This window comes from Trachypithecus francoisi, unplaced genomic scaffold, assembly GCF_009764315.1.
Source record: "Trachypithecus francoisi isolate TF-2019V2 unplaced genomic scaffold, Tfra_2.0 Lachesis_group14, whole genome shotgun sequence".
Taxonomy (NCBI): Eukaryota; Metazoa; Chordata; class Mammalia; order Primates; family Cercopithecidae; genus Trachypithecus; species Trachypithecus francoisi.
The window spans coordinates 46,576,162-46,589,203 of record NW_022681459.1 but is presented as its reverse complement, the minus strand read 5'-3'; the positions used below and the strand labels follow the sequence as shown (position 1 = coordinate 46,589,203).

The following is a 13,042-nucleotide window of genomic DNA, read 5'->3' as shown; positions in this document are numbered from 1 at the left end:
TGTGCAAGCAGAGAGTGGGGCAAAGTGGCAGCTGCAGGCAGGAGATGGTGGGTGTGTGGGCCAGGGTAGGGCAGTGGGGCAGGAGAAAGGTGAGCAGACTTTGGAGGCAACCTCTTCCCTCCTTGATTCCTGGGCTGACTGTGGGGGATGGGGAAGAGTGAAGAGTGACCTGGAATGCCTGGGGCTGGCTTAGATGCAGTGGCCCTGCCCTTCTAAGGAGGTGAGGAACACAAAAGCTACCAAGGTCTGGGGGTCACAGATAAGTGTGTGTGGGGGGCTAAGGGACTCCCAGGCTGTAGCACGAAGGCTCCAAGTGGTGGTGGCTCAGCCCTGTGGCCACCAGACCTGCCTCAGCTCCCAGGCCCATCGCCCAGCCCCCCAGTTGAGTGGCAGCTGTCACAGAACCCAGTGTCTCCCCGCACCAGGTCCAAATAAAGGAAAAACCAAAATACATTTCCCTTTGTCGGAATCCAGCGAGGGTGAGTTGGGCGAGAGTCATCCGCTATTGTGTGCTGGGGCCCACACTGCTTCTTACATAAGCTCCGAGTTAAAAATACGCCTGGAATTCTCATTCTCTGGCTCGGCCTGGGATTGCACCCTGACCCCAGTCTCGGCAGCTTCCAGCACCCACAGGGACGAAGAAACTGCCCCATGGCACGAAGCTAGCACATGGCACTTCTAGCTCTGGCTGCCTCCAGTGCCAAGAACAGTAAGAGTGGGCTGGGCGTGGTGGCTCACGCCTGTCATCCAGCCCTTTGGGAGGCCGAGGTGGGCAGATCACTTGAGCCCAGGAGTTTGAGACCAGCCTGGGCAACATAGCAAGACCCCATCTCTACAAAAAACAAAACGAAAACCAGAGGCTGGATCGCAGGCCTGGCTCTGCCTCTGACTCCGTGTGACCCTGATCAGGCTCTGACTCTCTGGACCGTCTTTCAGTTCATCTGTAAAGAGCAACAGTAGTACCAGGTTAGGGGATTAGAAGGAAAAATGTGGCCAGGCATGGTGGCTCACCCCTGTAATCCCAGCGCTTCGGGAGGCTGAGATGGGAGGATTGCTTGAACCCAGGAATACAAGACTAGACTTGGCAACATAGTGAGATCCTCATCTCTACAAAATAAAATTTAAAAAATTAGCCAGGTGTGGTAGTGCGCACCTATAGTCCCAGCTACTTGGGAGGATGAAGTGGGAAGATTGCTTGACATCAGGAGGTTGAGGTTGCAGTGAGCTCTTTTTTTGTGTGCCACTGCCCTCCAGCCTGGGTGACAGAGCGAGACTCTGTCTCTAAAAGAAAAACAGCAACAGCAACAACAAAAGAATGGTAAGTGTCAGAGCAGCTACCCTTTTTTGACAAAGGGCTCACCATATGTTGAAGGCTTTCCAGCTATCATCTCACTTAATCCTCCTAGCAGCCCGTGAGGTAGGTTCTCTTGTTCTTCCCATATGACAGAAGAGGTTGGCACCTGGCCCGGGCCATGCTCTGGGGGAGTACCCAGGGAGCCCTTGATATGGGCAGTTGTTGGGCTCTGTCCTTCCCCCCAAATACACCTGGCTTTCCCTCAGGTAGGCAGCGGGGCAGGAGGTGGCTGGGTCAGGAGTCTCCTTCCTTGGGGCTCAGTGGTGGAACTGTGGCTGGGAGAACCACCGAGGCAGCCCTTTGCCTGGTGTGGGAGGTGGCAGCCACCTCCGCCTGGCTCACGACGCCTGAGCACGTGGCTCACCCACATTGGAACCTGGTCCGGGGATTTTAGTGCAGAGCAGGGTGATGATGAGGCCTGTTTTGCTGACTTTAAAGAAAAAAAGAAAACTCGGCCCCCTCTATGGGTGGGTGGCATCTCTAGAAGCAAAATTTAAAATGCAACATCCCCAGGTAAATGTCCCCTCTTTTCTATTCTCCCTTCACCCCAGGCACAGCCTGCAGAAGGGTCACTCAGCCCTCCCTGGACCCAGCCCTGCAGGTCCCCGTGGTCACCTGCAGGCTGGCCAACGGCATCAACAGGCTGTACTCAGAGCCAGTGTTGGCAGGAGCGCCCCATGTGCTAAGCATTTTGCATGGATCATTTCACTAAATTCTCCTAACTGCCTCCATGACGGCCGGTCCTATTATTTTCCCCGTTTCGTAGAACCAAGGTTCTGAGAGCTGAAGTGATGTGCCCAAAAGTTTCTTGCTCCACGAATGGTGGCCGCTATCATTGTTGAACCTTATAAGAGAAACGGAGTGACTTGAGTTATTCACGCAATTGCTTTTTTTGGCACCTGCTCCTGGTTCTCTCCTTCCCTTAATGGAACTTACTGTCTCCATTGTGGACGGAGAAGTTTGGAAGACGGAATCCGACGTAGGTCTTGTGATTGCAGTGGGGTGAGCAGGGGGCAGCCTGAACCTCTGCAGCATGATGACCAAATGAAATGCTGTGGTGTTCAGGGCAGGGGTGATGGGGTAGTAGGAAGAGGCTGGAAGATCAGCGAGGATTTGTGCCATGAAGAAAAGCTGAGAAGTGCTTTTGGGAGGAGAAACAGCAGGGGTGTCTGTCTCAGCTCTGGGCCTTGACCCTGGGCATGGGGCGTGAGGTGGTTCTTTCTGACCATAGCTGTCCTTAAAAACTGTCCTTCAGTCTTTCCTTGCTGGGCAGGCGTGCCCATCAGTCCCCAAGAACCAGAGGCCCCTCCCCTGGCCCCCCCCACCACCCCACCCCGTGCTGCCTGATTCAGGTGAGGCACACAAAGAGTTATCTGTTTTGAGACAACGTTGCCCCAGCCTCTGGGACTGCCCCCCCAACATGTACGTGGTATTGCCAGTCTCTTGTGAGGTCGTCCCACGCTGCTGTTAGCCAGACTCAGCAGGAATCACTATCCCCAAGTTGCAGATGAGGAAACTGTGGCTCTGCAGACAGGAGCTGCCCAGGTACAGGGCATTTGGGATTCCACCCTGGCCTGACCAGCTGGGAATCCTGGGCTGAGAGGAGAGATCCACACCCCTAGAGCTGGTGACCTGACCCTGGGTGACCCCTGAGTAGCTCCTGCCCCTTAGAGCCTCAGTCTTCTCATCTGTCAAATGGGGATGAAGGGCGCTTCACAGTCAGTGCACTGGACCCCACTGAGGGCCCAGCGTGTGCAGGATCCAGAGGTGAACAGGCCAAACCTGCCCCTCTCCACATGGCCACAGTCTGATGGCGAGGCTGATAATCAAGTGGAAAACAGAACAGCACCCACTGGGTTCTGTGGTGTCTGCCAGTGCCGGGCGCTGAGTGACTCCAGGGTCTCCCTCAACCCTGGGAGTGTGGTAGGGGGTGGTTTTGTCTCTGGGTCCTGGTGTGGGGCTGGCATGCTTGCTGCCTCGAGGAGTGGAGACTGAGGGCCTCTCTGGAGCTGGGTCCTGGTGTGGGGCTGGCATGCTTGCTGCCTCGAGGAGTGGAGACTGAGGGCCTCTGGTAGGGGGTGGTTTTGTCTCTGGGTCCTGGTGTGGGGCTGGCATGCTGGCTGCCTGGAGGAGTAGAGACTGAGGGCCTCTCTGGAGCTGGGGCAGGCCATGACTTGAGGCGGCTTCCGTGAGACTGATTTATCGGCAGCGACTCGGCAGCCCTGGGGAGCCGCGGTCTGAGGGCGTGTTAGGTCCCCCTAGCTGGAATGAATCCGGCGGGAGGATGAGTTTGGTCATGCTTGGGTTGTCAAGAACTGAAGAATAATATTCTCTCTTAAAAATATTCCCTGTGGATACCAGACTGGTAGGCTCTCTTGCTCATTCTAGGCGGAGGCTGGGGAATCCTGCACCCATGCTTTGTGACATCTGGCAAGCCTCTCACCTTCTCTGAGCCCAGGATGGCCCTGCCAGGGTGGGGAGAAGGGGCACCCCCACTAATGGGCTTGCTGGGGGATGGAGTTAGATAATACACGGAAGTGTTCAGTTGTGTGCCTGGGACACCCTCATTAAGTCCACCCCTAATAAGAACAGCAATGGTTTCTGGCATTAGTGCACCGCACGCTGATGTCTGTAACCTGGGGGTGAAAGCATCTTTAGAAAATCTGGCCATTTGGGTCTGTCTTACCCATCGCTTGGCAGATGCAGCTTCCTCTGCCCGGTGTGTTGCTCACGAATTTTCTTTCACCTTCTGGGTGCTTGCAGCGCCAGAGCAAAGAGTTTCTCTCTCCTTTGGCAAGGAGCTTTATCCCTCGGAGTCTGTTTCCTCATCTGTAAAGTGGGCACAAGCATTGCTATGTTCATTCCTTGAGATAATGTGTGCAAAGTTCGGGAAATAAACCCCTTTCAGATTTTCTTTCTTTCTCTCTCTCTGTGGCAGATACTACTTCCCTCACCCCACTCCCACCAATCCAGATCTTGCAGTGCTGGAGTAAAATTCCTTTGGAGACATTAGGCAGGGTAGGGTGGAGGGGTCACTGGGAACAAGGCAAGCATGGGTTCAAGAGCAAAGGTTGGGGCACTGTGCCTCAGTATTGCCAGAATCCAGGGCCTGCCGTGTTCCTGGAAACCCTGCATCTGATGCCTTAAGCTTCCTGGGGTACCTTCTCCCCAGGAAGCCCTGGGTGGGGTATTAATAGCATCCAGATTTCACCACTACGAACTAGCTTTGAAACCTTGGATTCAGAACCTCAGTTTCTCCTTCTGTGAAATGGGGCAAAGACTCCTGTTTCATGGCCAGGAACATGCCCACCTGGCTGGGCCCCAGGAAGTAATGGGGCTTTAGGGGCTTCTAAGTGGCTGCAAAGCCCCCCTCACCCCGTGACCCTCCCAGATATGAAAGACAGTCCCAGCAGCACTGTTTGGGGGTCTCTCTGTGTGTCAGGCCATTACAAGGCCCCAGGGGAGATGACGTCATCCCCATTTTACCAATGGGGAAACTGAGGTCCAGAGAGGGAACATGGTAGAGCCTTGGCCACATAGTAGTGGGGCTGTGACTCCAAAGTGACTGTGCTTTGGTCACAAAGAGATACTGTTTCCTGGCCTCACTCTCAGCTCCAGGAGGAGGGTGGGGACAGTGTCTGTCCTGTTCCATGCTAGATCCGCAGGGCTTGTACCGTGCCTGGCATATAGAAGGTCCTCAGTAAAGGCATGTTAATTGCATGAATGAAGGAAGTGGCCAAGGAAGGCGCCTTCCTCCCCAGCTCCGGCTCCTCCCAGCATGCAGATCCCAAAGCAGGGTGTCTCTGGGGCTCCAGGGTGGGGGCCCCAAGTCCAGTTAGTCATGGCCTGTCCTCAACTGCCTGGGCCCATCCCTCTGGGAGGATTTTCTCTGCACGCAGTGGCTCAGCTCCTGGGGGAGGCCTCCTGCTTAATCCCAGAGGGCAGGGCGGGCGGGTGACTCCTGCCTGGCACAGGGCCCTTGGCTGGGCTTGCACAGAGGATTGAGGGCAGGCCGGTCATGGAGTTCAGTATCTGGGTGTGCTCCCGCAGCTGGAGCAGAGCCCCCCACCCCCAATCTCAACTTTTTTTCACTTCTACTGAGGCAGAAATTCAACATCAGCCCATATTCAAAACCAGCTTTCTGTCCCTTCCAGGCTGCGTGACCGTGGGCATACTCTAAAGTCAGACTCTAGGAAATGAGAATAATGAGACTCTTCATTGACATATGGCAGGTCTCAGGACAGAGCCAGTGGTCACATGGTAGCCGTAAATGAGAAGTCCTGCAAATTGCCTGCTCTGGTCTAATTTATACTAAGATGTGAATGGTTGTCAGACTACTTTCTCCTCAAGCACGTCTAACACAGACATCCCTGTGATCTGTGGTGCTTTCTGGCATTGTGTGACTCAATGAGAAGGGGGATTGGGGGATTTTCATTAAGGATATGGGAGAGGAATAGACTCCCCCACCCCAGGCACCCAGAGTCCTTTCATGTAGCAGCTGAGAATAGTGTTTTTGTGCTGGTCTGACTGGGGAGCTCAGATTCTCTGTCTTTCCTGCTCTGAACACTTCACCCTCTGTCCTTGTGAAGACAGCACTTTACAGTTTATACAAACACCTTGTACATATCAACAGCCTAGTTGACTAGCCATCATAAGGAGGTGCATGAGCCGGGCAGACACCCCCATTTTCAGAGGAGGGGACTGGCCTCGGGTCCCTTTGTGGAGCTAGAACTGCATTCTCTCAGCTGTTAGGTTGGAGCTGTGTGACCCCAGGAAAGTTTCTGTGCCTTTCTGGGGCTCAGACTTCTCATCTGTAAAATGGAGTATGAGAAAGCTCTGGCCAGAGCATAGGAGGGAATGAAAGACATAGGCAGGTGTCCTGAAGGGCTCCTCCTCTCCCATGTCCCCACTCTCAAAGTCACTTCCATGGAGCCTCAGCCCCTGCACACCAGTGAGGGGCAGAACCTTCAGAGGTGGGAAGGGGCTGAAAAGGGAGCAATTGGAAAGTCCTGGGGAGTGCTTGGGGCTTGGGGAGTGCTTGAGGATAGGGGAGCACTTGGGGCTTGGGGAGCTGTGGGCTTCTAGTCTTTGTGACTCAGCTGTGCCAAGCTGGGTGTCCACAGGCACCTTCTCCATCCTTCGTGCTCCTCTGGGAAGGGTGCTGTGACTCCACACTTTCTCCTGTGTGACTTGGGGCAAGTCATTTTCCCTCTGAGTCTCAGTTTTCTTAGCTATAAAGTAGAGGTGATCATCCTTACTCTTGGAGTTGGTATGCAGTCTGGCACATTTTAAGAAAGTTTCCAGCTCATGGTAGACCCTGAGCAAATGTCTCTCCAGAGGATGACACACAAACAGGCTGTGTTCTGGACCCAGACAATCCTCCCCTCCACCCTTTCATGGCATGTGGCGAACTCCTACACATCCTTTGATGCCCAGTTTAGATGCCCCTCCTCCAGGAAGCATTCCTGACTTAGATCATGTCCAGTTAATCTTTTGGGAACTCTGGTGCATCAGAGATGGGCAAACTCTTGAGTTTATCCTGACTCACTTTTCTATTTCCCAGTGGGGAAACTGAGGCCCAACAGGGTGGGTCTTCCCTTGGCTGAGAGCTCACAGATGAATCAGGGGTAACAGCAAGAGGATTCGAAACAACACCTCTAGATCCTCCGGGACCAGCGTTAGCCATGGAAAGAGGGCGTGGACGGTGCCTCTCTTGTATGCCTCTGCCACTTTGGCCTCCATTATGGTGTCCCTCAGAGATGAGCGTGCCACTAATGTCCTCTCTTCCTTCTCTCTCCACAGCCCACGACCTCCCGGCAAACAAGGCCTCAGCAACCCAGCCTGGCAGCCACTTGCAGTGCCTGTCTGTCCACTGCACAGACGACGTGGGTGACGCCAAGGCTCGGGCCTCCGTGCCCACCTGGCGGTCCCTGCATTCTGACATCTCCAACAGATTCGGGACATTTGTGGCCGCCCTAACTTGAATGACAAGAAAGAGCCCCTCCTCTACCAGGCCCTTTCCCTCCCCTTCTCTGTCTCCTTCCCTCTCAACCTGACCCCACCCCTCTGTTAATTTGAAAGGGCCACTATTGCTGAGTGTATGACTTTTTTTTCTCTCTAGGTTGGTACCTGCTTAGTGGCATATGGACCGGAAAGGGTTAATTTAAAATCGGGGGGGAACCTCAAAAGTTTTTTTTAAAAAAGAAACTTGTCTGCCACAGTATGTTACCAGTGTTAACCCTTCTGCAGTTAGCAAACTTTTGCTTAAGCCTTTTTCCTCTAGATACTCCCCATGTTTCGGTAATCTTGGCATACATTTTTTAGATGACCTCTTTCTTTGTTTTATTTTCATGCTGCTGTATGTCCAAGTATCGTTATTTCATAATAAGACAAGAGTTGCTTTCTTTTTTATTCTTTTTCCTTTTCTTACCCCCTCCCCTTTTATTTTCTTTTTGCTTTGTTCACTGCTTATTAAAATGGAAATCCTGGAGAATAGTAGTTCTGGAATATTGCCGGGTGAAAGTCAAATTGTCTTCACAATATTATATATTGACACCCAAGTGTCATCAGTTAGGCAGGAGCCAAACAATGAATGCCCCCCTTAGGTATTCTGCCTGGGATTTTGTTTTGTCTATTCCCTAAGAAAATATATTTTCGTTCCTGCAAACACAGTGCTCAGCCTTCAGTTCCTTTCCACTTGGGTTCTCTCTTCTCCTGCTGGAAGCCGCCCCTCTCTGCGATGGACGTGAGGACGTGTCCAGCTTTGCTCTGTGGGAAGGAGTTGGAATGTTCGACAGTAGTGTTTTCTCTCCTTTTCTGGGCCTCCTCGCAAATGCCCAGGCCCTGCATTTTCACGCTGTGCTAAGCAGCCTTTGGTCTGCATGGGGGATGGTGTGCTCCCAGCCTGCAGTCTTTGGAGCCAGGCTGCTGCCCTTGCTGCAGTCAGGCCAGCTGTGCCTCGGGCGCTGGAGTTGGAGGAGGCTGAGTTCTCAGCCCTTTCACTTTTCTGAAAGCTGTTCCTGGCCGGGCATCCCAGGGAAGAAGGAGGGGACTGTGTGTATCTCCTTCATCTCTCCCATTCCATCCCCAGTCCAACCTGGGCAACCCCAGCCCCGGGAGGGATGAGGCACCCTCTTGCTCAGCCTGCTCAGCCTTCTCTGAGCCTGGGTGTCTTTCTTTGCAGGGATCTGCAGACACCCGAGGGCTAGAGGACAAAGAAAGAGAATATAACAAAATGACTTTGATTCCTACGCCTTTTAGTTTTGAACCCTGGAATTCCTCTGCCCCCTCCCCAACTTTTGATGGAATCTCACCCTGTTGCAAAACTAGAGCCATGTCCCAAGCATCTCACAAAGGAATAACTGCTTTGAGCAGAGATGAGTGGTGGTTGGCATGGACAGGCACCTTTGGGTGCTGTTGATGCCTGCAAAAGCCGTTTATGGCTTGTGGTGGGGGGCACATAGATTCCCGGGTGGGTTAGACAAGAAGTGACTGATACCACTTCACCCAAATCGGTGATGGTTATATTTAATTTCAGTTATTGTTATCGAGCTTGTCTTACTAAAACCCTCCACTTTGAGCTCCTCCACCCCCTCCAGGTCCTCAGAGTTTGTAGATCCAGGCTTTTTTTAGCAAGTGACCTGAAGGCTCTGGGCTCACCATACAACACCCACATTGTTTATTTCAAAGAACTTTTCAGCAAAGGGAGAGGAGCTTTCAGAAAAACCTCACTCCTTCCCCTCCCTTCTCCCCTCTTTCCTTCTGCCGGCCCTTTTGGCTGGGGTCTGAGTCTGCGGTTCTCGCCTGGGCAGTGTTGACCTGGGGCAAACCCCGGCTTCAGAGGGCAGACAAAGCAGGTGGCATGAATTGATCAGCGAGAAAGGTATGAGCCGAGGCAGTTCCTGCGTTCTGCTACAAAAGGAATGGAAAGGGAAGAGAATTTTCCCCCACCGTGGGCTGTGGGAGAGTTGACCGTATTCTGGGCAAAACTCCATGATACCTCTGATTCTGCAGTGTACAGCTGTTTGAGAGCTTCATCATTTTACTTTTGAAACAGGAATGATTTCTCCTTAATTGCTTAAGGCCGGGGAGCAAAGTGTCTTAACTTCTGTCTTTGACTTTCCCAGCGTTGAGTCATCAACACTTTGCCAATTAGCTCATGGTCCTGGCAACCTCGGAAACCCCTGAAGTTTTACAAACTTTCTCGCTCCCCACGACCCCCAGAATGAAACAGCTTTAAAAATAGCCTTAAGCAAAAGGATGTTATTTCATTAAATTTGGTTTAATGGAAAGAATAAAAGTAAATGAAAAACACACCCAACACACTAGACTCCGAACACTGGTAATCAGTACTGCATAGCAAACTCTTTAGAAAAGAAAACGAAAATGTTATTGCACATGTAAAATATGAAAACTTAACTCTGCTGTGTGTTAGGCAATCCTGTAATCTTTTTTGACTCTTAAAAGAAATTCATTTCTGAAATGCTTGGTTGGAAGACTGTGACAATAGCTCATGAAATTGAGTGTTATTTTTTTCTTTCTTTTTTAAAAAAATATGTAAAGTGCAGTCTTCTGTATTCCTGCATATTGTATATACCTGTATATGTTTTCCTGAGCAGTTAAATAACAATAAATATGACGTTAATGGTGACTGTGGTATATTTGTGGGTGGGGCTTGCTTGCTTTGTTTTCCCCCAACTCTATCCCCTTTTTACATCAATCTCTTCAGATTCTATAGGATGTAGGGGTGTAGGTTTGGATGCTGTAGTGTGTGTGTGTGTGTGTGTACTGATGTTGTTCTAAGTTGGGTCATTTCAGTATTTCTCAGCCTTGGCACTATTGACATTTTGGGCCTGTTAATTCTTTGCTGGAGTGTAAAGGGGGCAACTAGGCATTTTAGGAGGTTGAACGGCATTCCTGACCTCCACCCACTACATGCCAGTAGCACCTCCTACCCTTGTGGCAACCAAAAAAAAAAAAAAAACAAAACTCTCTAAACATTGTCCAGCATCTCCTTGGGGAAAGATTCTTTGGGGGCCAAGAACCCTGTATCTGACTCATGTAGGAGGGAGGGGGCAAGGGAAGTGCCCCCCAAGTGGCTGTGTAGGGTGATGCTTACGCTTCTGAGTTCTAGTGTTGAGTTTCAGATCCTAGTAAGCCTGGAAACCTCCTGCAAGTCATGCAGCTTCTCAGCTCCACCTTTTCCTCATCTTTGAAAGGGGTCTAGCTCGTGGGGTTGTTATTGGAGACAATGTATTGGACACAACACGTAGCAAGTGCTTCATAAGCATAAAGTATCAGCATCAGCACCATGATCTGACCACAGGGCAGCTGATGGCGGTCTGGAGTCGCGCCGTCCTGGGGCATGCTGCTTCCTCCGCTTACAGCCACGAACCTTGGACAAGCAGCTTAACTACAGCCCCCAGTTTTTTGCTTCTAGAGTGGAGCAAGTAACATCTAGCTGGAAGCTCACTGTGAGCACCAGCCCTGTAAAAGGATTGGTTTGCCTATGGGCCACGCTTTGGGCAGTGGCTTCACTCCAGCATCTGCAGCCTCAGACCTGAGGCCACTACAGACCCTCCCTGTTCTTCCCTTTTGCACCTTTACCTCTCAGTGTTTCTCAAAGCATGGTCCACAGAACCCTGGCCGCAGAAACACTTAAGCGCTCTTGTTAACTCCAGATTTCTGGCCTTGTGCTAGACTACTGAATCAGAACGTCTGAACTCTTATTTTACACCTAATTATAACAGGTGCAGTTACCTTCTTTCACAGCCCGCAGCAGATCAGAGGGCTAATGTAGGTGAGCCCGATGCCAGGTTGGAGCGGGAAGATGAGTCAGAAATGATGGCGGCAGATTGAGAGCTGCAGTGCAGCCATTCAGTGTGGAGGCAAATAGCTTACACATGTCTCCAATGACTCTACCCCAGAAAACATCACACTAACGCAGCGTGTTAACAGAAGCTCCCAGACTGGCATTAAGCTGGTAAAATGTATAATTACATCCAGGAAATTCCCTCTCTCAGGAGCAAAGAACACATTTAGGAAGATTACCCGCCATAGTTAGTTGCTTTGTCACTGGGGCTGGAATCTTGAGTGGAAAAACCTCTGCAGGCACTGGGTCTCCAGGCGGTAGGCAGTGTACTCTCTCTGAGCCTCAGTTTTCTTGGCTGTAGAGTGGACAGAAAGAGTATTATGACCCCACAGAGCTATTTATGAGAAGACTCCTGAGCAGAGTGCTAGGCACAGAGCGGGAACAGGCAGTGCCAGCCCCCTGCGGACACCTGGTGACACCTTTCCATTGGCATTTGGTAGGACACATCTTCCAGACCCTTCAGAGTTAGACATGGCGCTTCCGCTTCCTGTGACCCGTCTACAGGATAGAATGACCGTGGAGGAAATTTGCTTCCCTGGGACTGACTCAGAGACCTGGGTTCACCCCTCACTGGTAACGAAAGGACACCCTATAGGTGCAGGCAATTCAAACTGTTTCATTCCAACTCAACAGATGTATTCAGCTCCTATTATGTGGCAGAAGCGGAGGATCTAGGTAATAAAACTGCCATGAATCGAGAGCCACACTCAGTACTAGGCACTTTACAGACTAATATTTTCTCATTTAATTCTCATGGCAACCTCATGCCAGGGCAGATTCATCCCATGTCCCAGACGAGGCAATAGGCTCGGGGAGATGAAGTGTACAAGGATGTGCTGTCAAAAAGTGTCTCTGACTCCAGTTGTCATGGAGATCATGAATCATCCTGCTCTTAAAATACAGTCTAGAAAGAGGGAATAGGAGTGGATGGACAAGTACATTGACAGTTAAAAGTGAAGGGAATATGCCCAGGAACCCATGGTGGTACAAGGTATGGATGCCACTCAGAGATTCATGAACCCCATGTGGGAGGCTTGGAAAAGGCTTTCTCCAGCAGGGCATGTCCAGAGAGGGTTTTGAAGGATGAATAGGAGTTCATCCTAGTCATCCCAGCACATAAATTGAGCCTAATTTTGCAGAAGTTTTATTGTATTTTTTTTCCTTTCAACTTTTCAAGTTTTCTTTATATAGGTAATGGCATATTTATCAGAATATAAAGTTTTACAGATGAAGCCTCTATAGTCACCTACATTTGGAAGAAGCTTAAAAAATCTCTTTAACCTTTAAAGGTCTCCTGCTCAGAGTGACAGTTGTATATGATCATGATCAGAACCCAAGGAAGGAGAAAGGAATGTGAAAGAATGATGAGTATTGGGTATGGGCATCTGGGAGACTTCAGGTTGGTGTGAAACGAACACATGAGTGAATGAATGAACTCTCAGAGGCCCTAGGAACCAAAGGACTATGGCACGGACTGGCACATTGTGGGGGTTGCACATGACATTGGGATACATGTTGGCCCTGGGGAGGACCAGGATAGGGGTCTAGCAGTAGGCTGGCCCACCTTGCTGGTGGGGTCTTTCCATACTAACAGAGAAACATCCATCTCACACCTCAGAAAGAATGCCTTCTTCATTCTGAGTTGACAGTCCAGGGGAACGAGGGGTAGAAGGCAGCCGAGGACCCTGGCCCAGCTTGGATTAGGAGGGTGGTGACCCTACCTGGACAGGACCCATGCATAGTGCAGAGTATGAGGAAGGTACACTATCCATCTGTGGCAGATAGATGTTGAGCGAATTCCATTTTTGCAGCCTCGG

The 13,042-nt window shown here is 51.0% G+C and overlaps 1 protein-coding gene and 1 long non-coding RNA gene across 2 annotated transcripts in view; one reads left to right on the top strand and one right to left on the bottom strand.

The window, feature by feature from the left end:
• MN1 (MN1 proto-oncogene, transcriptional regulator) overlaps window positions 1–10,004 on the top strand; it is a 54,104-nt gene extending 44,100 nt beyond the window's left edge. Inside the window, exon 2 of the mRNA XM_033233087.1 lies at window positions 7,157–10,004. Within this exon, the coding sequence (XP_033088978.1) occupies window positions 7,157–7,338 (182 nt within the window). The 3' untranslated portion in view covers window positions 7,339–10,004. The remainder of the gene's footprint in view (window positions 1–7,156) is intronic.
• On the bottom strand, window positions 7,776–11,455 carry LOC117096124. The gene is made up of 2 exons (XR_004442356.1): window positions 11,114–11,455; window positions 7,776–8,558 (listed from the first exon to the last, which is right to left on the bottom strand). It is a non-coding gene; the product is annotated as an uncharacterized LOC117096124 (long non-coding RNA).
• Window positions 11,456–13,042: the final 1,587 nt, after the last annotated feature.